General features: G+C 37.9%; 1 protein-coding gene across 1 annotated transcript in view; it reads left to right on the top strand.

Annotated features, from left to right (window-relative positions):
• The window catches only part of LOC145291196 (solute carrier family 23 member 1-like), a 133,084-nt gene that overhangs the window by 68,946 nt on the left and 37,697 nt on the right, over window positions 1-26,441 (top strand). Inside the window, exons 4-7 of the mRNA XM_080136774.1 lie at window positions 12,255-12,340; window positions 14,932-15,005; window positions 17,584-17,765; window positions 19,370-19,490. Of these exons, the coding sequence (XP_079992900.1) occupies window positions 12,255-12,340; window positions 14,932-15,005; window positions 17,584-17,765; window positions 19,370-19,490 (463 nt within the window). The remainder of the gene's footprint in view (window positions 1-12,254; window positions 12,341-14,931; window positions 15,006-17,583; window positions 17,766-19,369; window positions 19,491-26,441) is intronic.

Here is a 26,441-nt window from a genome sequence, read left to right as displayed (position 1 = left end):
TCCAGGGACAAGTGCTGGTAAGTCATGGGTTGTTTTATCGTGATAGGTTTTTTGTATATCCTGTCTGTGCTTTAGTTCTTCGTGGATATGGTCACGGTTGAGAAATCTGTGATTCATGATTTTTGCAATCAGGTTCGATTTCATGACGCGACTGTTTAGAAGTTCAGCTGGGCTTGGAAGTTTGTGGCTGATAGGCGTTGTTCTTAAACACAGCATTGCACGGTTAATATCTCTTCCTGCTTGCTTTGCTTTGACTATTGTTCTTTTAATGGTTTGAATCTGTCGTTCAATGAAACCATTTGATTTAGGAAACCTTGGAGATGATGTGATATGATCGAATTGCCATTGTTGAGCAAATTCTTTAAATGCTTCACTGGAGTACTGTGGTCCGTTGTCACTAATAACTCTGGTGGGAATACCATGTTCTGAAAATATCTGCTTCATTGTTGATATGACCATGTTGCTTGTGGCCATGCCATTCATTTTCCGTATGATTGGGAATTTACTATAATAATCAGCAATTATGAGGTATTCCTGGTCGTTACAGTGGAACAAGTCAGTGCCAACAACTTCCCATGCTCTGCTAGGGATGTCGTGTGGTTGTAACGTTTCTTTTGATTGTGCTGGGAGGTTTTCCTGGCATATTGAACACTTTTTGATCATGTTCTCAATATCAGTGTTAATTCGCTCTCAGTAGACAGTATCTCTAGCTTGCAGACGTGTCTTTTCGATACCTTAATGGCTGTAATGTAGTTGGTCCAGGATAGTTTTCTGCTGATTTTCAGGGATAATAATCCTCGAGCCTTTCATGATTATGCCATCACTGACAGATAACTCATCTCTGTATGACCAGTATGACCGAATTGTCGGTGGTACTTCCTTAATTGAGTCTGGCCATCCTGTTGTTATGGTTTCATGTAATTGGTTGAGTATTGGATCAGACTTTGTTTCCTTTTTTATTTCATTCAGGCGTTCGCTCCTGAATCTCACCAAGTCAACTCGAATATCTAAGTCGATCATGTCAGTGTTTTGAGTACTGGGGAGACGACTTAGTGTATCAGCTATAGTCATTTCTTTGCCTGGTATGTATTCTATTTGTATCTGGTATCCCTGTAATTTGGTCATCATTCGTTGTAGCCTAGGAGGTGCACTGGTCAGTGGTTTCTGTAGTATCATGACCAAGGGTTTATGGTTGGTGTGTACCTTGAACTTCCGTCCATATAGGTAGACATGATACCTGTGCACACCAAATACAATTGCTAGAAGTTCCCTTTCTATGCACGAATACCGTTGCTCGGCGTCTGTTAAAGATTTTGACGCGTATGCAATAGGTTTTTTGTTTTGCATTAATGCTGCTCCAAGTCCTTTTAAACTCGCATCAGTTTGCAGTATTGGTACTTCATTCGTGTCGAAGTATGTTAGTGTGGAATCTTTGGTAATTATTGTTTTAAGCATCTCAAAGCATACCTTGTGATGCTCTTCCCAGAGAAAAGGTACGTCTTTTTTCAACAAGCCTCTTAATGTATGTGTCTTGTCAGCTAAATTTGGTATGAATGGTGATAAATATGTGACAAGGCCTAAGAATTCTTGTAGTTCTTTTTTGCATGTTGGATATGGCATGTCTTGTAAGTCTTTTGTAAACGTATTTTTCCTCTCGTATCTGTTGTCGAAGTTGTTTTTTTTTTTTTTTTTTTCTGTTGTCGGTTGCGACTAGTCAATCCAACTGAGTGAGTTTTTTTTTTTTTTTTTTTTAACTGTTATAAATGTTCAGTATCCATTTCGCTGCCACCATGTCGTTTATTTATGTTATTATAAGTAATTGATAACCAAGTTGTGGTTTTATTTGATATAGAACTTTATTACATATTTACATAGGAAGAGAGATTGAAAGTACGTGTGTAGAAGTCTACGCCATGTTGTCGAATACGATATGTATTAGGCGGTTTACATCAATATTCATACGCCATGATTTCGTTGTTACGCGTATGAAAGTAGTTCTATGATAACACTACAGCGGGAACTATGGAAGCAAAGAGGATCAGCAGTGAAATGCTTAAGACGTTCTCTGGAGAGGGAGATGTTATAACCTGGCTGACCAAGGTTAAACTTGTCGCTAAGTTGCGGGACATCGCGGATGTAGCGAGCTTGATACCGTTGTATCTTGATGGTGATGCTCTGGCCCTATATCTGGAGATGCGGGAGGAGGATCGACTGTCTGTTGACGCTATTTAGGAAAAGTTGAAGGAAGCATTTACCGAAGGACCGTTTGTGGCATATGGCAAACTAAGCCATATGGTGTGGACCGGAGAGCCTGTCGATGTTTACGCCAACAATATCAGAAGGTTGACGGGACTAGCAGGATTCAATGGAGGAGGCTGTCAACAGATGGTTAAGATGGCCTTTATCAATGGCTTCCCGGGCCATATTTCTATAGCTCTGCAGCAACTGCCCGGTGTAAATACTATGGAGGTGGTGGAGTTGATTACACAGGCGAGGGTGCTGGCCAGGAAAAAAGAGAGTGAGCAGGGAATCGTAGCTGTCGCTCAATGAAGCAAACTGCAGCAGGAAATTGTGAAGGACGAAAAGCAGAGAGGACTGTGGCAGAGACCCAGGTTCTCTGGCAGATGCTACCGATGCCAAGGCCCCCATATGGCGAGGGAGTGCAGGGAGCCAAAGCCAGAAGTCACGTGTTACCGCTGTGGGGAAGTCGGCCACATCAGCAGATTCTGTCCCTGGGGAAACGAACAGGGGGAAGCCACTGCGTCGGTGGCTACCCCACTTATTCGATGAAGGCACTTCAGGGTATGTCACCACAAGTAGAGGTGACCCTAAATGGACGAAGTGCAAAAGCCCTTGTTGACACGGGCTGTACTTCAACAATTGTCACCAAAGTCATGGTTGACACATGCAATGGAACCAGCAGCATTATGACAGTTGACAGCAGAGAGGTGAAGTGCAATGGCACAAGTATCGTTCGGTTAATGGTACGTGGGATGTCACTAACAATCCAGGCGATTGTTATTAACAAAATTGTCACGGGTATCGATGTGGTGCTAGGAATGGACGCAATTGCTCGACTAGGGGGCGTTACGGTATATAGGAACTCCATTAGATTTGGAGGACATCAAGGGGCTGCAGGTGTGCAATTCGAAAAAGGTGTCACAGGAACGGCCGGGTTAGACAAAAGTTGCACGATAGAGGACCAAGATTTCTCTGCACACTTTGATGGTGAGAAATGGACAGTCAAGTGGGCATGGAAGGGAGAACCTCCCATACTGAACAACAGAGTGGAATGCTACGAGCATACGTTGCGAGGAGGCACAAGATTTGAATTTGAGAAGGAGGTGGACCGATGGATCTCAGAGGGGATTTTAAGACCATGGACGGAGAAGGTGGAAGGTGTGCTGCCGTTAATGGTGGTTGTTCAGCCCACAAAACAAAAAGTTCGGCCAGTACTGGACTTCAGAGAGCTGAACGTACACGTTGCGTGTCACACGGGAGGCGATGTGATGGATGTGTGTGGAGAGACCATGCGAGAGTGGAGGCAGATTCAGAAGGCTGCGACGATTGTGGATTTAAAATCTACATACCTACAGATCCACATTTCACAGGAATTCTGGAAATACCAACTGGTCAGATACAAGGGCCGAACGTACTGCCTGACTAGGTTGGGTTTTGGCCTGGATTCTGCACCAAAAATCATGGCAGCGATCCTCAAAACGGTGCTAAGCAAGGAGGACGCAGTCAGAAGAGCCACCAGTTCCTACATTGATGATATTTTGGTGGATGAGACGGTAACAACTGCGGAGGACGTAGTAAAACACCTCAACAGCTTTGGGCTAATTGCAAAACGCCTGTAATCGTTGGAGGGAGGAGCTGTGTTAGGGCTCCAACTAAGAAAGGACCAGATAGGACGGTTAGTGTTCCGGAGGGGAAATGAGATCCCGGAGGTGTCGGAAAAATTGAGCAGGCGAGAACTCTTCTCAACATGCGGAAGACTGGTGGTCCATTACCCTATTGCAGGATGACTACAGACTGCATGTAGTTATATCACAAGGCTAGCTAGTGGAGCGAAGTGGGAGGATGGAGTTGATAAAGAGACTGTGGACATTATGAGAGAGATTATTGAAGAGGTGAAGAGGGAGTATCCAGTGAGAGGTGTTTGGCATGTACCCAACAGTGCAAAAGGTGTTGTGTGGTGTGATGCAAGCTGTATAGCAGTGGGGGTCACCTTGGAGATAGGTGGTGTTACTGCAGAAGATGCTGCTTGGTTGCGGAAGAAGGACGACGTGGCTCACATAAATGTGGCGGAACTGGATACGGTTATGAAGGGCATCAACTTAGCCTTGAAATGGGGGCTACAGAATGTTGAGGTGAGGACCGACTCAGCCACTGTGTTCTCTTGGATTCAGTCCGAAGCTACAGGAGAAAGGAGGGTGAAGACAAAAGGCGCTGCCGAGATGCTAGTAAAGCGTCGATTGATGATGTTAAGGGAGCTGATTAGGGAATTTGATCTTCAACTTAGGGTCACTATCATTCCTTCAGCGAAGAACAGAGCAGGGTGATGATGAGGGTGCGGAAGACCTGGCTAAGGGCGCCGAATGAGGCGGCTGTTGCAATATGTTGTTTGGATGAAGACACTCTGAAGGATTTGCATGACATGCACCATTTTGGAGTGGATAGAACCTTGTTCTTGGCCAGGAAGGTGGACCCCAGAATCACAAAGGAGGCCGTTAGAACAGTGGTTGAGAGATGCAGCCGGTGTCAATCAATCGACCCTGCGCCGAGTAGACACAAAGCTGGTGAGGTTCAGGTGGCAGAGAATTGGAGCAGGTTGGCGATAGACGTAACGCACTATCGACAGAGGCCGTATCTGTCAATGGTCAACTGTGGACCAGGAAGAGTAGCCATTTGGAGGGAAATCAAGGCGAAAAATGCAGGTAAAATTGCAAAGGTCTTGGAAGAGGTGTTTTTGGAGAGGGGTCCAGTGACGGAGGTGCTAATGGACAATGGAACTGCCTTTTGCTCAGCTGCCATGGAGAATGTGTTGGATAAGTGGGGAGTGCGGCGCTATTTCAGGGCTGCATATAAACCAGGCGAAAACAGAATTGTAGAGCGGCATCACAGGACCATTAAGGCTATAGCTGAAAGGGGCCAGATTTCGCCACCAGAAGCTGTCTTCTGGTATAATATGGCTCCAAAGTCAGGGCAAAAAGTGGAGTCAGTGCCGCAGAGGGCAGTCTTCAAGTACAAGTGGCGGCATCCCCGAACTGCACAGGTACCTGCGGAGGAAGGCGAGAAGCGAGCGACTGTGCGAGTGGGAGAGGAAGTGTGGATCAAACCGCCTGATCTCGCTGTACCACACGCTGGGGAAGGGGCATTGTGACAAGTGTCCAGTCCTCGAACAATGTATCTATCGACGGCATCCCTCGACACATCCTTGATGTGCGGCCGGTAGTAGTGTCATCAGAGGAAGACAGCAACGTCGAGCCAAGTAGCGACGTTCATGAAGAGGCTCCACGGAGATCGCAGCGAGAGAGACAGCCGCCATGTTGGTCGAGCGACTACGTGATGGGTTGACATGTGATGATTGTGTAGATCAAGGGGGCGTGTGGTTTGAGTTGTCCCCCTTTGCAAATTGGCTGTTTGGAGAAATGGAAAACTAGATGGCTCTGGTTGATAGTCAATTTGCATAAGTGGAGAAATGGGCAGCATATAAACGGTACTTTTTTTTTTTTAAGCAGGGTGAAGAGCGCAGAGAGTGAAACGACGGTTGGAAGAAGTGACGGCGAATTCTTTTTGTGACGGTGAATTATTTTTGGACATTGAAGAGCTCAACCTTTTGGAAGGAACAGCTGTGTCTTATATATATATTTTTTTAAATTTCTTTTTTTTTCCTACTTCACTACAGTTTCATCCAACGGTGATAAACCTGAAAATTTTATTGGAACTTTACTTCGAGTTGAAACTCCGGTGCTTTTTTTCGGCCATTGTTTTTATTAAAATACCTGTAAAAAGAATATATATAAAAACCGAAGATGTTTAAAAAAAAAAAAAAAAAAAATTAGAAATAATTTTGAAATTCATTAAAAAGTAGGGTTTTTTTTTGTTTTGTTTTTACCAAACAACAGTACAATACAGTTTAGTTTCAAAACTAACTCGTAAACCAGCTTTTCACTAAAAAAAAAAAAAAAACCACTAAATTAAAAAATATAAATAAATTACAATTATTATAAAAGGTTCAAATATTTTAATAGTATGTCTACTTTGTTAAATATATAAATTCGTGTGAATTCGAAGGGTTAAAAATATAAACAAACTGAATACTAGCAGGAGATATTTTACTCTCGGTGAATGACAAAAAAATAACGAGTAAATAAAATGCCGTTTACTAAGTCGCCACGCCATTGGTATTTTAAACTATATATTTTCATGTATTTTATTTTTTATTTTAGTCATTTTATTTAATATAACATAAAAATAAATAATAAACTTCAAAATATCAATTCTTTAATAGATTTTTTTTTCTTCATTAAGCCTCGGTTTTAATTCTATGGATACATATTTCCGGTGTAACCGACATTACGACTAAAATCACAAATAATGATGTCTTTAAATTCAATTTAGTAAATAAATACAAAATTTTGAAAAAAAAAAAATCTTTTGTGGGGTAATTTCTGGTGTTATTTTGCAACTTTCCTTATGTTATTTTTTATATAGCTCCAAAATCGACCTACTCTAATGAAATACTATCTTTAAAAAAAAGGGGGAAGGCACGGTCCTTAAACTGCAGTGTGCCTCCCGAGGGGGGGGTCACCTCAAACACACAAAAGGGAATAAATCCGAGAAAGTAGAATCTCCACTCTCGTTGCACCTACTCTCCTGCCAGATCTGGAATCTCTCCAGCACTGAAAAAATGAAGCTCGTTTTGTAGTTTCCAGCTTCACGTGCACACAAGATTTTGTGAGAATGCACGTAATAAAATGCTGGCCGCCATCTTTGTTTTTCCTTTTCTTGGCCTGAACTCACTCGCTCCACACCCACGGTAAGACTTCTGTTTTTCTTAGCTTCTGACCACACGCGCCCCTGATCTCAAGATCACATTTCGTAGTCTCTCATCCACTGTGGCGGTCGCCTCTCACTACTTGGCCTTTGAGGTGTCTCGTCCTCCTCCTGTTGCTGCACATTCCCCTCCATTGCTTCGCCTTCCACTAGTCTGATGTTGAGAATATGCCTTGGTACTCCGTCCACCACAATGTTGTTTCTGGTGTTCCTCCCAGTCACACGATCTCTACTCCATTGTGTGGTGCAGCGCGCCCCCGGTGGCTTCACCTATACCTCATCCCCGAGTTTAATGGTCCCTGTGGCCTCGGCCTCTCTGCTTGCTGGTTCAATCCTGGGATGTTTTGAGGAATATGCGAACGTTGACAGTTGCGGAACCATCTCTGGCACTTGTCCCAATCTAGGCGACATATTTTACCAAAAGACAGCTTGCTCAGGTGAGGTGCCTCCCCTTTCCACAACTGCCTTTCTGGTGCGATGGTTTCTCTCCATGATCCTGTTGCCACTGGGTCTGTAGGCAGCTCTGAAAAATTGTTGGATATTCAATTTCTTCATTACTTCCGTCTCTGCTACTGACTTGAATGCGATCCCGTTGTCGGTTAACAGCTCTTCCACGAGACCTCGCTCCAAAAATACCTCATTGAGGATTGCCGCTATTTCATTGCCTATTCCTCCACGTAGCTTCCTCCATAGGGCAAATCGCTCAGGCCCGCAATCAATCATGGTTAGGTAAAGTCCACCCCTGTAATGGATGACATCGCATGCCAATCTCTCCCAGGTCCCACTCACCCCAATTGACCAGCTTCATGCGTACTTGGAGCAGGATCAATCGATTGACATCTGTCACATGTCCTGACCACTTGCCTCACTTGCTCCTTGGTGATACTCGGGTCGACTTTCTTCACCAAGTACCACGTCCTCTCTACCCCCATATGGTGCAGATTGTGCAGCTCTCGCACGCCAAAATCATCTAGATCCGATGCAGCAACATTTTTCTTTTCTGGCACAAGCCAGCTCTTCTTCACTCTCATGAAAGCATCTGCTCGGTTCTTCTCAGAAGCCACCATGTCTATGCGAAGCTTCAAACAAAACTCCTGCATCAGCCCAGCCAGCATCCGAAGCCTGCGCTTCACTAACATCTCTGCTGCCCCTTTCATTCTTATCCTTTTTTCGCTTGAAATGAGGAACTTTAGCCAAGCAAACACAGTGGCAGAGTCTGTTTTGATGCAGATGTCATGCAGTCCCCATTTCAAGGCCAGATTGACCCCTTTGATTATCGCATCTAATTCCGCTACATTAATGTGGCTGACATCATTCTTCTTCCTTAACCAGGCCGGATCTTCTGCAACCACTCCTCCAACTTCCAAGACGACCCCTGTTGCAATGCTGCTTGCATCACACCACACGACTCCATCCAATGTTTGCGGTATGTTCCAGGTTCCCTGGACTGGGTCTTGCCGTTCTGCTTCTTTCAGGAGCTCTTCCATCATGGTGACCGTTCTTCCTCCCACTTTATCATCCCATCCTCTTCCTTCGGCATGCCTCTTTATGTAGCTGCACACCTAATATATATGATTTATTCGTTAAAATCCATCTTACATTACAGTAAGCTAGCCAGACGCTGCGTTTTTTTGCATTTTAGCAGTTGTGTGCATACGTAGCAAATCAGTCCACATACTGAAACAAATAGAATTGCCACAGAACAAAAATAATTAAAGAATTCAACACAGGCTTCAAATGATATTCTCATCATTTTTTTTTTTTTTTTTTTTACATAGGCATCACCACATTATCAAGGCCAAGAGGTCACTCAAGGATAAGGGTTAAAGAGTGTACAGTAGAAATTGGACAATATAGTAATCATTAGTAATGAAAATTTGGTAAATTTGATAACTTATATGGAACGGCTCATCAAGAACTTATTTACGTTAGACTTGAAGACAACCATATTGTAGTCAGCCGGAAAGCAGGAAAATGGAAGACAATTCCACAGGCGTGCAGTTCTAAGAAAGAAGCTTTGTTCATGGAATCTACGTTTAGGTTTAGGCACAGATAAAGAGTGGGGGGAATTATTGATAGTGTTTACAACTAGACGAGTGTTTCTCATATTCTCAGTCGGTGGCTGCGTTGTGTAGACTGCTCTATACCTTGAGAACTCTTCCAGGATTAACTTTTTTGCCTGTCGCACTCTCTCACTCTCCGTATTGTACAGGGAGGGGTGATTGACAGTTTTTTCTCTCGTTTGTATATAAATAATTATTGTCCCTTCCATTGATGACGATTTTATACAAGCAAACAATTTCTAGTCATGCTTGGCTTAATATTGTGCAAAGAGCCGTCTCTGCGTTCATTTTATGATATAGTAGATGCATTGTTTTCCTCCGTAGTCTGGGGCTTATTTTTGTAATGAATGTCAGTCGTCTGTGTCTTTCTTTCATGTAAAATTGTCTGTAGCAGCAGTGGCAGCAATTGTTGGATATGATCTTTCTCGTCATAGCAACTGCAATAACAGTAGCTCACATTATCGCTTTAGGTTTTAACTAACTGGCAGCCTGGCGTTACCCGATTGTACAATATGCTAAAACATTATATTTTAATTCATGCAGATTGTGTATGAATTATTATAGAATCAATCCTCTATTGATTATTATATATTACGAGGAATAATTTACCCGATGGACTAATTCACAAAAAATTAAAAAAAAAAAAATAATAATGATAATGTCGTTCATCAAACTCCGTCTGTGTTTGTTTACAATATCATGTCAGCTGATATATGGCTTGACTGATGAATATCCCTAAAAAAGTGACTTCTGATTATTATTTAGTTTTACAATATGCAACGAAGAAATGATGAATGACGATTTTAAATGGTTCCTCTTCTTTTATCGCAAATTAAACTCATTAATAAGAAAAAATAAAATGACGAGGTATCCCCGGGCTTCAACAGCGGATCATTTAATCTGTAGTCGAATCCTCTACCACTAAGCTATATCTCTAGATGACAATTAATCTGTTGTTTTTTGGGGGGGTTTTTTAAGAAGAACTCATTTGCTAAGATTTTATTATTTCCCTTGGCCGGTGTAACATAAAATATTCCCCTGTAAAAATTCTTCTTTTTATCTTTAAGAGGGAAAAGCTAATTTTAGCATCGGATTTCTTCTATTTTCGATACTTATCGGATCAATTTCTGTACAAAACATATCTAAGAACACTGCCAGACATATTAATTAGCTTTGTGTGAAATTTGTAAACGAGAAGAAGAAACTCACACACAAAGTGACTTTTATATAAAGATAGCAAAGATAGCAAAGATAGAGATATTGTTTTTAAGATTTTTTTTTTTTTAGATTCCAAAGTATTGGTTTACCCCAAACCATCTTACATAGAAGTAGGAAACAAAACCTTAAAAACACATCTACTTTATCTTACAGACAAAAAATACAAGAGTCTTTTGTCTTCCCCGTCTGTATCGAATCACTGCCATAAAGAAACTCCTTCTTCAGCTATTGCTTCATTTGATTACCTTTGTTTTTATAACCCACTTCTGCAACAAATGCAGGTATCATTATCACCATTGTTATAACTATTACTAAAGGGTAGAAAGATAAAATTGTCGCCCTAGAAAAGACGACATGATTCCATTTCCGTTTGATGAAACCCGGTTTTCGTTTTTTTTTTTAATTTAATTTTATTTTATTTTTATTTATTTATTTATTTTTTGCAGACCATCTACTAGTTGGCCAGTTGCGCACAAATCCCAAGAGCGATAGAAGTCTTCTATCATGTCTGAAAATGACTAAATGTTCAATGAGCAAGATCGGAGATGTGCAGCTGTACAACGCATGCTCTCTACCAATTCAAGTTATGATAACAGGACCATTGCCAGCACCTTAAAAAATGCATCGCTGGATTGCTATAAATAACAGTTGCGTGCTCAGGGTGATGAAACCAAAGTTTACAGCCACGGTGATGGTCTTTGGTGTGGTTTACAAGTGAGGGTCACATCATGCCACCTAACATCTTCGAAGTCGTCTTGAAAGTCAACACCAAATCGTATCTGGATGTGTTGAATGTGGCAATCTCTTAGTGCAATCAGGTGGCCGCTGGCAGACCGTGGGTGTGGCAGCAGAACTCTGCACCGGCCCACAAGTCCAAAAAGGACGCAAGACTGGCTTCAGAATGAGTGCTACGACTTTGTACCCTTCTCTTACTGGCGCCTTCCTCCCCCGCCCTGAACTAGCTGGCCTACTTCGTTTGGTCAGACGTCGAGAACATCACCAACATGACAGCTAACAACATCAAGCCAAACTGATAGCTGCCATCCGGCGAGTATTCGCCAAGCTCCTGCAGGCGCTTGTGGAAAACGCATGCTGCCAGTTCGGGACCCATATTAAGGCAATGATTGAGGCTGAAGGCGGCTGCATTAAATAAATGTCAGCTTTACTACATAATCAAGTTACCTGAATTATTTCTTTACATTAATCTAGCGGAGTTCTAGTTAGTGCTTTCCCTCCTCCTTCACTCTTCAAGACTATTTGGTGTTGTGCCAGTTGATGGCGAGAGCGTCATTTGGGAGGTTGGGGCTAGTTAACTTAAAATTCTGCAAATTCAAGTTTCTTGGTTCCATGTGGCATTCTTCCCAATCTTATTATTATTATTATCATTATTATTATTATCATCATTATTATTATTATTATTATTATTATTATTGTTATTATTATTTATATTATTATTATTATTATTATTATTATTATTATTATTATCATCATTCCCTAGGAATAGTTACACAGGCCATCATCAAAGATTTCTCTTTGAGAACAAGTTGTGGCGTTCTCTGGAGTTCGAGTGACAATAAGTCTGCCCAGATTTCCAGTACTCTCTACCTCTTTCGATAACTTTTGCAGATGAATTTGCGTTCTCGCAAAAGTCACTTACCATTGATTTCTAGTTAGTAGCGACCATTAGTTATCACTGGAATTTGGGTGGCAATAAGCCTCCCCAAGGTACCAGTTCTCTTTGCATTCATCCAGCGGTGTTCCCTGAGTGACAAACTTCGAATTATTATTATTATTATTATTATCATCATCATTATTATTATTATTATTACTACTACTACTACTACTACTACTACTACTACTTTCTCAACGGTATGTATTCTTATTACGCTTTCCTTTCTTCATCTTTTTCAGCCTTCCCATAATGCAAGGTGCAAGTTTTAGCTTTCTCATGCCTGTTATAGCGCTGTTTTCTATGGAACAATGTCCTTATGCAAACAGTAAGTACAAATTAAAGCTCTACCCCAAAATTGATTCACAGTTGTTCTTGTTTCGATAGTTTGTTTTTTGAGATTTACTCTATTGCAAATAAACTGTCTCTTTAATTAGAAATTGATAATTCACCAAAAAAATTATACTAGTGTATAAAAGGAACTTTGTGTGGGGAGGGGGGGTAATCACGTTGACACACCGGTTCTCAACAGATCACCGAAGTTAAGCAACGTTGAGCCTGGTTAGTACCAGATGGGTGACCATTTGGGAATTCTGGGCGCTGTATGTGCTCTCCGCTTATCTCGGTATTATTTCCAGTCGTCCTGAACCTCCATTTGCCATTTGTATTTAACAATACCGACTCAGAAGAGGTGTAGTCGAGGATTATAGTGGGTATGCATAATCTGTAATAACTGAAGGAAGCTACCATGTATGCATGTGCATGTGTGTGTGTGTGTGTGAGTGAGTTCTCTATGGACTCGAAAACGGCTGGGCCGAATTTTATGAAATTTTACATGAATGTACTTTATGTGCTGATAGTGTTCTTAGATGGGTTTTGTCTCACAAAATCTTCAATAAGCATCAATAATCGATAATAAAAAAAGTCCGATGAAAGAAGGAATATGCAATTTTGATCAAAGTTAATATCTTACATAGCCTAACATCACAAGTGCATTTGAGAAGTTTTATTATCACACAACCTCGAGGCCCCGGCATATAAAATCAATAATAGGTTCTTTTATATGACAGGGGCGCGTTCGAATTAAATATTTCTGTTTAAAGCACAATTGCACCATGGTATTTGACTTTTTCATTTTAAACTTCATCTGAAATCATTGTCACCGCACAAGTAGAAAGGTCAGGCATATAAAATCAACAGTAGATTATTTGATATGACAGAGGCATGTTCGAACTGAATTTTTCTGTTTAGAGCAAAATTAAACTATAATTCTTTATATTTGTATTTTAAACTTTAATTACAGGCATTATATAAAATAATTTTATAAAATCAACAGTACGTTCTCTACAGTGCAATGTAGATTACTATGTAATGTTAACTAAGTAACTGATGGAAGGATTGAAAAATGGGCGATTTTGATGATAATAAAATATGGGAAGGTGAAACATTCAGTGATCCTTATTCATTCCAGGGCAACGTTGGGTTTCCCAGTTATTATTTAATAATTAAATAGTTTCTTTAATATTTCGGGTTTATGAAGAAAAGTTATTGTAAGAAGATTTACATCAAGTAGTTTTAAAAATCTCTTGGACAGTTTAAGAAAAGAGAAAACAAATGATTACTCTGCAAGATCGCTTCAGATGAATGGTGTCACTTAAGTGATAAGTAAAATGGCGGGGAAAAAATGTTGTCCCCATCAATGGTTAGTCCAAAAAGAGAGAAAAGAGGTAATAGACTATTAAGTAATTTCTTTTTTTTTTTTTAACTTCGAGACTTGGCCAAACCAACGTTTCACAGCTCTGTCATTATCTCATCTGAAAAAAAAATAACCATTCTGTGATTAAATCCAAAAATCAGTACACAAAATTAAGACTCCAGAAGTGGACTCGGTTTGGCTAAGTACGGAACAGAAGTCACTAAATATGAAACGAAATACGAAACCATGTGAATCACTTCTTGCTTTATCACAGAATTTCTTTTTTATAAATATATTTATTTACTGAAAAAAATTGTAATACATTTTTTTTACAGACACAAGCGACCAATGAGAAAATTTAGAAAATTGTTTTTTTAACGCTTTTCCAAAAACCAAAATATCAACAGTAGCAATCTTGTTTTAGAGCCGGTCCAGAATGTATAAAAACGCATCAAACATTCTTTTTTTCCTTCTTATCGCTTCGACGTCACACGAGAATATGCCTCTCGTTTTCATAACATCGTCGCTGTCAAAGCCGTCAAAAACATGATTACACACGCCACGCGGGTACTCAAAAATCACACTTATGCACACACGCACCAATTCCGCACATTTTCTAATTAATAACAACGAATTACTTTCCTCACAAATTACTTTCCTCATGGGAATTTTAAATAAGACGAACTTCGCCAGTTAAAACACCAACTTTAAATAAGGACATTATTTTCACACAAGACTTCTACCTTCTAATCTTATTAATTCAACGAAGGACTTTCATCTAACATTCTAATCATAATGACTTCGCAAGAACTTTCACCGATCGGACCTTTGCTTATTCATCTTGTTTTTCTTATAAAAAAAATGCGGTGCATCTTAAACCAGAAGGAGGTGTCATTCTGTTATATTCCTTTTTTTTTTTAATTATTCTGTTTGGGGCAAAGAGATTTACTTTCACTTAAACTTCTTTTCCCCTTCAGACTTTCAGACTAAGAATAATCACCGTTTACTGCTGAAGAATTTCAAAACCGGAAGTCCCTTACATCGGCAAATACGCAGGATCTACAAACTTTTCGTTTTACTACAACCCACTTTTTTTTTTTTTCGTTTACCTTGTTTTGGGGATTTTTTTTTTGGGGGGGGGGTCTATAAAATCTCGAATTATAGTATTATATATCTTATCTAATGCTAATATTATGTTTATAATTCCCCTTGGTTTATTGTAGGTTTACCAGTCAACAGCACTCTCGTCATTGGTAACGATGAACATCGTGAGTTTTGGAAAAATCGAATCCGACTGGTAAGTTATTTTCATCCGTGTATGAAAGATGTGCTGTTTTGATTTGATGCTCTTACGATTTTATCAGAACAAAATAAAAACATTAAATGAATACAAGTACTAGTGTATATGAGTAGTAACCAGTGTCTGGTCTCGGAAAATTTACATCACATGATATTAGTCAGTAGTGCTGTGTGAGCACGAGCATTATCTTGATGGAAGACAACTCCATTTCTGTATTTAGACACACATGTGTGCGTGTTGTATACTAAAGAATAAAAATCAAGAAGATAAAGTGATTTTACACTGTTGTTTATCAATAACTTTTTCAACCACTTTGATTTCATGATAAAAAGAAAATGAAATAATAAAAAAGGAGACGAGAAAGCACGAACTGCTGCTACGAGTCATCAAAACAACAAACCTTATATGTTGTACCTACTTTTCATTACTGTTAACCATATTACCCTATTTCTGCGTTCTCATTTCATTTCTAAACCAGTTTTTCTATATTTGCATTTTATATAATATATAATATATAATATATAATATAGTCCTTCGCCTTTTCTGATGAGGCATTAAGCTTCGAAATGCCTAAAGTTTTTTCTTACTTTTCCCCTTTCCTTTTCCTTATTGTTCTGATGATATAATGAAGTTATAAATTTTATTCCTCTTCTTTTATTGTATATTATTGTTTGCTCCTCTTAATAGTGTTGAGCTCTTTTTATTTTGATAAGTTTTGCTTTCTTAAAGATATATTCTTTGATAACATAATTATATATATATATATATATATATATATATATATATATATATATATATATATATATATACTAGCAGGGCCTGTGGAAATTCCACAGCGAACTCTTTCATGTATAATAAATTGATGTTGGCATCCTGTGGATGTTCAGCGTAAATGGAAACCCCCTGATATTATTGTAGCTCTTACAAATGCGAAAGTATTCATCTAAGCTATCAGGGATACCCTGCGTAGCCTGGTCGTAAAATACGCTTAAATATGATATTTTAATTTATGCAGATTTCGTATATATTATTATAGAGTTAATTTTCTATCGATTCTTAGATATTATTAAGTTGTTATTTTAAAATAAAAAATATATATCTATGTGACTTGGATGAATTAACTTGAATCGAAACCGAAACCAAAACCAAAACTTATTAAGAAATATATATATATATATATATATATATATATATATATATATATATACATATATATAAACTTTAGTTCTTTCAGCTATAATCAAAATTGAAACGAAAACTTATGAAGAATTCTTTGTAGAATTATTTATAAAAAAAGTAAATGACTTGAGTGCGATCAGTTATAATCGAAACCGAAACCGAAACCAAAACTTATGAAGAATTTTTGGTACAATTATTTATTACAAGAAATGAAAGATCATAACAATTAAATGATAGTCACTCGGAAGAGAAAAGATGTAAGCGTTACACACAAAATAACACACACGTTATCGTATTATATATATATATATATATATATATATATATATATATGTATGTATAAAGAAAATTAAAACTGCAATATGAACTTTAATATCAAACTTTATTGTTCGACTGTATACCCCAGTTCAACTTACAATTTTAATTTTCTTTCTCTTATAATAAAATCTGCTCTCTATTGCGTTTTGAGCTTTTTTTTATTTGGTTAAGATTAAACTATCTATATATAAAAACTGATATTTATATTAGATTATAGTTTACCTTTGCGTATATCAGGTAAACTACATCCATTTGATTTCACTACATATATATATATAGCACAAAACTTTGTCGAAATTCAAAGATTTACATTTTTTCTTTTTTTTTTAACTTTTGTTTATTTCACCTTGGATTTCTTCATTACAGCCGTTTCGTTAATGGGATGGCAATTTTATGATTTTATGTTTTCATAAAAGTCTCCAATTCTCAATTCTTCAGATGTTATTTCCATTCAATGTTACCAAGGAAAGTAAATTTTGTACACAATAAACCTGACGTTTTCGTTTGGGAAAAAGAAATTCCCTCCACATGTTGTTACAAGTATATATATATATATATATATATATATATATATATATATATGATAGCAAGTAACTCAGCGTTACCCGGTTGTAAAATAAGCTTAAATATGTTATTTTAATTTATGGAGATTACGTATTTATTATTAAAAAGCCAATTTTCTATTCAATATTATGTATTATAGAACTTTTAATCGTAAAATTATATAAACATCAGAAAATCCCTACGCAAATCAATCTACATTTGCGATGGTGCTAATCGTTTTGAGAGGGGTTCAAGGAGATATCAGTTCCTAGAATTAAGGTTCAACAAGGTTAGGTGTACGATCGATTCTACGATGATTAGGGCGTTTTTTTTTGGGGGGGGGGGCTTTTTTGTATTCTCTTTTTAATTCCAATATATGCTTCTTCAGCACCTTTTACAAAACGTCACAAAAAGAAGTCAAGCCCCCCAAAAATATATCAACATTTTGTATTGTTGTTTGTCGATAACTAGTTATTTATTTGTAAGTATTGTTTTTAATGTATATTTAATGTATTTAATTTGATCTTGCCTGCAGTTTCAAGGTTGCCTAATGGTGGGCAGCCTGATCCAGGTGGTCATTGGATTCAGTGGATTGATGGAACTTTTTCTATCGTTTGTCGGACCATTGACCATCATGCCCACGATCACTTTGATTGGACTTGCTCTGTTTGAAGTTGCAGCGGATTATTCCTCCAGTCAGTGGTACATTGCCCTCATGTAAGTAAAACTGTTACACATTACTTAGCTGGAATATACTTATTTTTTTAATATATTTCTTCCCAAAGAAGACATATTGTCACTGAAATGTAAAGGGTCACTGTGATGAGGGGGGGGGCATATATATATAGTGGGTATAAATGAGAAGGTGTTTGTTCACATTATATTTAAATTTTGCATGTTGAGACAGTCGGGAAAACAGGGAGCAGAGAAGAGATTCCAGAGACAGAGAAAGAATCTACTAAAATATCGTTGCTCTTCCGTCTCGACACTATTTAAAAAGTCTCTCATTGCCACATGTCCATCTAACCTGGTTCGCGTTTGTCTTTCCTCTGATCGCACTACAACGGCAAAATTTATATCCTCAAAGTTCCTATCATTAGCGATTTTATAGTTTTTATGTATCTTCTTCAATATCAATGTATTGTAAGTTTCGAAAGTCATGCTGTAAGTGTTCAGTTTTGGTTTCGATCTCAGCTCGAGTATTGTTTTTACTTACAAGAAGTGAACTGTTTAGAAAAAAAAACATAGTACTCGCATGCTCATGTCTCAGTTTCTTTTCGTCTTTTTTTTTACTTCATTTTTTTTTTAAGTAATTTCAAAGTAAATAAACGCTAAAATATAAAGTTTTTCGGCGTCTCTAGATCTTTATAGTTAATAGATGGGGTTTTGGTGCTACTCTGGTTGCTTAGGAGTATGTACATTAAAGGGAGTATAGTAATGTAAGCTCGTCATAGAAATATTTGTAAAACAAGCACAGGGATATAACATTGTGGTGATGGGACAGTGACTGGAGATTGATAGGCAGTGAGATTATGTTAGAGACTCTCTTTTGCACCTTATCTAAGAGACAGAAATTAGTGGTCGGGACACCAGCCTTGATGTGGCAACAATACTCTCTGAATAGGTCAATAGTGACTTTATAGGGGCATAGAATACTGGCAGATATGTAACATAGCCGTGTTCCTTACAATTCAAACCTTTCTCGGACCCCACGCCGTCAGGCACAGTCGATAAAGAAAGAAACAAACAAACGAAAGAAATAAATAAAAATCCGGGTCGGCATTTTTTTTCTTTTTCAACAAAAACGTTTATTATCGTTACTCTCCCGTCTCGACAATATTTAAAGTCTCCCGTTGCCACACGTCCAGCTAACCTGTTCGCGTTTCTCTTTCTTCTGATCGCACTACAAGGGCAGAATTTATATTCTTAAAGTTCCTATCATCAGCGATTTTATAGTTTTTATGTATTTTTTTCAATATCAGCATATTGTAAGTTTCGAAAGTCATGCCGTAAGTGTTCAGTTTTTGGTTTCGATCTCAGCTCGAGTATTGTTTTTACTTACAAGAAGTGAACTGTTTAGAAAAAAAACATAATACTCGCATGCACATGTCTCAGTTTCTTTTGTCTTTTTTTTTACTTCATTTTTTTAAAGGAATTTAACGTTATGTTTAATACCTACGGTATTTCTCTCTATAATAAATAAGAATTCTTCATTAATTAAAATATAATATTTATGCGTATTTTATGACCGGGCAACGCCAGGCGGCCTGCTAGTATTTTATATTTGAAATGTATTTACGCATTTGTTTTCCCCTTTTCAGGACAAGCATGCTGATCTGTATATTTTCACAATATATGAAGAATATAAACATTCCTTGCTTCGTCTACAAGAAGGGCAAGGGATGCACAACGATCCCTCTTTCTTTATTTAAAATGTTTCCGGTAAGTACATTTTGAAATACATCTATGTAAATAAAGGGACAAAGACTCGATGCCTTCGTTCAGTTTCGAAAGACAAATATCCCTATAGGTGCAGCTGCGCGTGTTATTGTGAGGCAGAGGTTGCACAATACCAACCACCCCTCTCCTGAATCGGCACTGTTTGAGTCCAGTGGCAAGGAGAAGTCCAGGACGACTGAAAACAATGCCGAAATAAGCAAAGAACACATCACCTGGAAGTCCCAAATGGTCACCCACTTAGTACTGACCAGGTTCAATGTTCCTTAACTTCGGTGATCCAGCGTGAACTGATGTGGCAACGTGATTATGTCGTCCATTATGACAAGAACTACAGCCACTAATTTTATGGGCTGTTGTGCTTGGACTAGTTGAATCTTTAACAGCCATTGTAGCTTTTTCAATGACTATCGGAACTGTTTCTGATGATTGGTAAGTGGCCTCAAACTGCCTTATCTTTAAAAAAAAAAAATGTGACAAAGACGACACAATGATTAACTGACCAGTGAGAATCCATGGAACGTCTACTCAAAATGAACAATCATGGTTCATCATATTTACTGCTCCAATCTATCTCGTCATTTACTTATGATGGAAGAATGAGTTACGAGTATAATGGACGATGGAGATATGCCAACATCGTCTTTTTGGACTTTGCCTTGGACACTGTCAATCACAGCTTACATTTACATAAACTCAATGCATATGCTCTTCAGGAATCTAATATATAAAAGGCAAAACCTGTGTATGTATCTGTGGGTGTTTGTATGTCTGCGAAAGACTTTTAACAGACGCATCAAACAATGACAAAAATGGTATCGTTAGAAAGATCAATCTCTCGGATGAAAAATATCTAAAATTTACCAAAAAGATAAATTATGTGCTGGTCAGCTGGGCCGTTTTTTTACAAAGAGGGGTCACTTTTTGCGTCGACAATTTTTTGCAAGTCATACTCCTATCAATCTCAATGTACGTTTATAAAATGTTATTTCGAACTCACGTGACGTCATAAGTCGGCGTAGTCGATACAGCTAGCGCGTTAGTTTTTTTTTTTTACCTCCTGTTCCTCTTTCGCGTTACAGGTTCTAGCCTATGTACCTGCCAACTGCGACTAATTTCTTTTTGCTCGCACAGGCAGTCACTGCTATTTTGATCGAAACATTTTTATAGCGCTGGGTTGCTCAATAGCCTTAGTATACCGCCTCTCTCCACCCAGGCAATACTGGGTAGCCCCGCTAGTCACTTATAAAGTAGATAAGAACCTTTCTAAGTAATGCACAAAAACACCAGTTCGTTTAGTTAAAATGCTTCTGGTAAGTACATTTGGAAATACAACAAAGAGTCTCAAATAGGTCCTGCACTATCAGCCAAGCACCAACCTCTGTCCCATCATCACAATGTCACATCCCTGTGCTTGTTTTACAAGTAATTAAATAGAATGAACTCTGATGAACTCATAACACTTGTGCCCCCTCGACGTACATATTCCCAACTAACGTGACAAACAGCAAAATCATACCCCTTTACTTTTGAGTTCCTTAAATAATGGAAAGCTTTCTACTCTAACAGCTTTTTTCTTACAAACTGATAGACTTTGGAATTCCCTCCGTCTTTCCCGCTTTCTGACTAGGTACCAACCTAATGTGAACAGACATCTCGTTGTTCAACTCCCCACGGTTCCCTGTTAGACATGATCCCAAATAGTAGCCTCTTGCGTTCCAAGTGACAATGTGCTTTGTTTGGGGCAAAAAAAGAGTAAAAGAACAATTATGCGCGTCAGCAAGTGTGTCACGTTTTCGACTTTGTGCCAATGAAACGCAAATCTTACAGAATATATATGAATAAATAAATGCTTTAGTAGACAGCGCCCCAAAATGTTCTGATCCTACCACGTGGCTACCATCCCTATCATTTTGAGGATTCGTTGGACCAGTGATTCCCACCTACCCTACCGCGGCTATTGGTGTGCTGCGACATTATTACTGGCGTATCGCAAAGAGTTTAGAGGCTGGAGTTACAAGTTGTTATAGATGGAAAAAGTTTTCATATCGTTATTATCGGAGTTGTTGTGTTAATAAATATTAACTCACATATTATTACTTAGGTGCTGTTGCTGTGGATGTTTTGAGTATCAAAAAAGAAGAAATGTTATGTATAATAAATCCTTTGTTTAAATATTTTGATATTTTGCATTTTTGCACAAGAATAAACATTGCTAAGTATTGTTAAATATCCATTTAATCATTTTCTTTTTTTGTGTGTGATAGGTGTGCCTGGGAAATTTAAAAGCTTTATAGTAGTGATGGGACGATTCCAATATTTTTCCCGATTCCGATACAATTATCGATTCCATACTAAATTCCCGATTCCGATACAATTACCGAATCTGATTCTTTATAAATCTCTGAATATTTAACAATAAAGTTGTCATTTATTCCCGATCACCATAAAAAAAAAAACATACGAAATGTGCAGATATTTTCTCAAACGTAAAACTACATTGGGGGGGGGGATAATCTATAGACTTTAATTTTACTGGTCATTTAAAATCAATAAATATTTATTATTTTATCAGCAGTGGAAGATTTTCTTTTAAACAAAATCAACTAAAAAAAAGTCAATTAAAAGAATCATTTATGGCATCGGAAAATAGGCGCAATTTTTTTTGGATTCTGATACTGATTAGGATACCCCCAAAATTCCAATTTTTTTATTCCCAATTCCAATTTCGATTCATCGTCCCAACACTATTTAATAGTGAGAACATGTGTGTTGGACTTTAGGGGGTGCTGTTGCTGCTTTTAAGCAAACATAGAAATATCCTTGTGATGTCATAACATTCCCTCCCCATTTGGTAAGAACGGAAGTGCACGTCACGTGTCCATCGACGTAGTGTGCTATGACATTTATTGTTGCTTAAAATCGTTCATGGTCCATTGCTGCTTGTTGGTGACACGATTTTTAAATAGAAGTGGTTTGCCTTTGGGAAGAGCACGAATAAAACGACAAACCTATCCTCCTTCAGTTGTTTTGTTTGTTTTTTAAACCTCCTTTCCGGGAGGTTAAACACATGGTAAAGCGTGGGTTTAATGAGAATGTGTGTGTGTGTGTGTGTGTGTGTGTGTGTGTGTGTGTGTGTGCGTGCGTGTGTGTGTGTGTGTGTGTGTGTGTGTGTGTGTGTGTGTGTGTGTGTGTGTGTGTGAGTGAGAGAGAGAGAGAGAGAGAGAGAGAGAGAGACGAATTTAATTCAAACTTGGTACACGAAGATTTTCAGTCCGTGTCGTTAACAACTTAGCCACTATCACCCTCCCCCAGATCAGCGCTTCTTCACCAACAAATTTTAATTAAAAAAAAAAAAACCTCTTCTTACACATTTTAAACCAGTTTTGCTCACACATCATTTCAACAACAAACATCAATGGACCACCCAGAAATACGAGGGTCGTTCCAAAAGTAAAGCTTCTTATTTTTCATGTTTAACTAAGAAAGTAAAAGAACTGCGAAAACGAGAGTAGTACAGTTAAACCGAGCAATCTTTGTGCTTCAGAAATTATTATTATTTCTACATAGTCACGACTGTTTCATACCGGGTATCTACAGTCAGCAACGCGTGTCTTTAACTGTATGCATAAATGCAACATAGCGTGGATGCGCGTATGCAAGTACATGCGAAATGACGTCATCGGTAAAGTCAAAAAGACTATAAAAAAGAGAACAATCACAGGAGAGATGTGAAGCATGGAATAAAATAACTTTCGCGATTACGTGGGAAACGATCGCGTGCGCACGTCACGGCGGTAACAATGAGGAAATAAATGAGGTGAAAAGAAAAAGCGAGTTGAAGTTCTTTCCTATTCTTTGCCTTTTTTTGCGACTGAGCATACAACGTGTTGGTTACCAGACAAAAAGTATATACTTTATTACCATTGCAAGAGTATATAAACATCCATTGTCACATACTGCGTATCAATGTATCAGGACGTTGTGTGTGTGGGAGGGAGGGGCGTGAATGGTTGGGTGTTTAACCCATAAAAATACATATGAGCATGAGACAGTTTTTTCAAAACAGGTTGCTTATTCCAGCCCACAAAACGTATGTTTAATTGAAAGCACAACTGTTCAACCGTAAACATTCAGGGGAACGGTTTTTTTTTTTGTTTTTTTTTTTATCAATCAACATTAAGCAGTCGTACATTTTTACGGTTGCGATAGTTACGACATTGTTCATAAATTATTGAAGAAAAAATTGATTTAGATTTTGTTTAAATATTTATTTTTGCAATTATTGTATTTATACTGCAGTATCGGGTGGTTGCTGGTTGACAAGTTTACTTCAGTTTTATTTAGTTGTTAAAATTATTAATTTTCAGTAAATATTTTGGTGTCTGCACTTGGATATTATTTCTCTCTTCTCCAACACGATATCTAGTTCTTGCTTGCCGTAGAAAATGTAGCATATAAATGCTCATCTGTCGTTTGAAGCATTGTTCCAAAAACAACATCTTTGAAAGAAGGACCGAGCAGAGCTCTAGGCAAACATAGAATGCTTATAGTCTTTCCAGTTTCTGGTGGCCCCTATAAAAGAAATATGAAGAGATAAAATGCGATTGTTAAAATAAACAATATTTAAGATAAAAAAAACAGTTTTTGTTTTACTTGAAGTCTTAACGCAAACAGGATTAAAATATGCATAGTCATATCGTAACATACAATGTATATATAGATAACCCTTATCCCTGAGTGGCTTCCGGGCCTTGATAAGTGGTGATCACTGTGTAAAAAAAAAAAAAAAAAAGGTCATTTCATATGCTACTGGTACCATGTAACCCAGTACTACCTGCCTCATGGTCGGGTCACTGGCGACTAAACTGGTTCCCCCACCAGACTTGTTTGATGAGGAGGGTGGCTAGTCTCCCTGAAGGATAAAAAAACAAGACCTTCCAAAGGGCGAATGAACCCTTTTTCAGGATCAACGGCCAACTAGCACCGTGTGTGTGTGTATGTGTGTGTTGAGGTGGAGAGAGCTTCCGTAAGCTGTGGTGAAGGCAAGCTTTCTAGGAGAAGCAAAGCTCTGATTTAAAAAACTATAAAGCGGGAGACCAGTACCTGCATTAAGCTGGTCTGCAGTTTAACTTGTTGCTGGCTATCTTGCTCTTGCTTGTTGCCGGATCTCAACATTTTTAACCGAGAGAGAGACTTAGCTGTCGTACAAAGCTAAGACTCTGTAACATCATCTGTGTATAGATACTCCCTCAGGCATTTGTCTATAAAAATGGTCCTGTGGCGATGGAAAAATTGTGATGCGTGGAGGCTTGAAATGCTGGAAGCATGTAATAATTGATCTCAATGACCGTCTTCAGTGTCATGCCTGCTTGAGCGTGTGCATTCACGAGTAGGACTTCAAAAAAAAAGTCATTTTTGTGCTCATGGTGTCTGAGGGAGTGGCACTCGTCTGACAAGACGTTGCAATCATTATATATAGATACCAGTGCGTGTCTTGTATCTATTATAATAACGTTGCATTCCTGTCTATTTATTTATTCACAATTTGGTTAAAATATACTAAAAAGTACACGGTTTCACTTTTACATCTGTATGGTTTATATATATATATATATATATATATATATATATATATATTATTTATTTAAAATGAAATCAACATTCGTGAGGTTATCTCTTTTGCATATTACATTAAACAAAACCTGCTTTAATAATTAACTCTTAACTTTTTATGGAAATTAGTAATAGAATTGTTTCAAGTATTCTATATATATATATATATATATATATATATATATATATATATATGACAGCCCCTTTAAGAAATTCGTTTCTTATCGTTGAGCACTTTCAGTTGAATTAAAGTCGGTCAATTTAGTTCTTATGCATAGATCATCGTATAACGATTAGATCACTGTCTGACTGACGTAAATGAACATTTAAAATTAAAATGTTTAAATTCAACGTTATTTCACGCGGTTAATAGTAGCCGAATTGATTAGGCCTTCGCTAATCGAGCCAGAGATGTCTCGTGTTGCGGGGTTCAAATCGTTCGGCTGCTATTAACCGTGACACCCTGCACTGAAGATTTCCGAAAGGATGAAACACTAGTGTTTGTAGGTATTTAATTATTATAGTAAAAAAATAATTATATATATATATATATATATATATATATATATATAAAGTAAAATTGTCTATCTGTATGTGTCTGTCTGTGTACATTTCCCTATCAAACTACTCTTTCAATTTTCAGTCTATAAACTCGAGATTTGACAAAAGGGGTATTGAGATTAGGGAAAATCTTTTTAATCGGTTTTCGGCCAGAAATTTGGCTGTCAAGAGGTCAAAGTTTAACGATTTGACCTTTGAAAACTCTACCAAACTCCTTCGCCAATTTTGGGTTTAAACACTTGACATTTTAGATGTAGGTTATTTGGGCATGGATCAAACTTTTAATTTGATTTGAGCCCCAAAAAATAAATGTTAAGGGATCAAAATTGGGGTCAAAGTTAAAAAAAAAAACTTTTCCCTTCGCGGTCTCTACCAAATTACTCAGCCAATTTCAGGTCTAAACATTTGAAATTTTGCATAAAGGATATTCAGAGATAGGGCAAGTTTTTTAATCGGTTTGGGTCGAAAATTTAAGCTGCCAAGAAAATTTGAGTTCAAAAGATTTGAGCATTGCGGTGTCTAGCAAACTACTCAGCCAATTTTGGGTCTAAACATTTCAAATGTATGCATAACGGGTATTCAGACATGCGGCAAGCATTTTAATCAGTTTTGGGGCGAAAATTTGGCTGGCAAAATGTTGAATAGCAGGGGACTCATTGAAAGAGATGACTGGTTCATATCGGGGTACATATTGGAGACATGTTAACGGGTACATGTAATACAGGGATTACAACGATGCTGACAATACTGAGGGGACTT

Source organism: Euprymna scolopes, chromosome 12 (assembly GCF_053919585.1).
Source record: "Euprymna scolopes isolate OS-2025 chromosome 12, ASM5391958v1, whole genome shotgun sequence".
Taxonomy (NCBI): domain Eukaryota; kingdom Metazoa; phylum Mollusca; class Cephalopoda; order Sepiida; family Sepiolidae; genus Euprymna; species Euprymna scolopes.
This window is presented reverse-complemented; position numbering and strand designations above follow the sequence as displayed.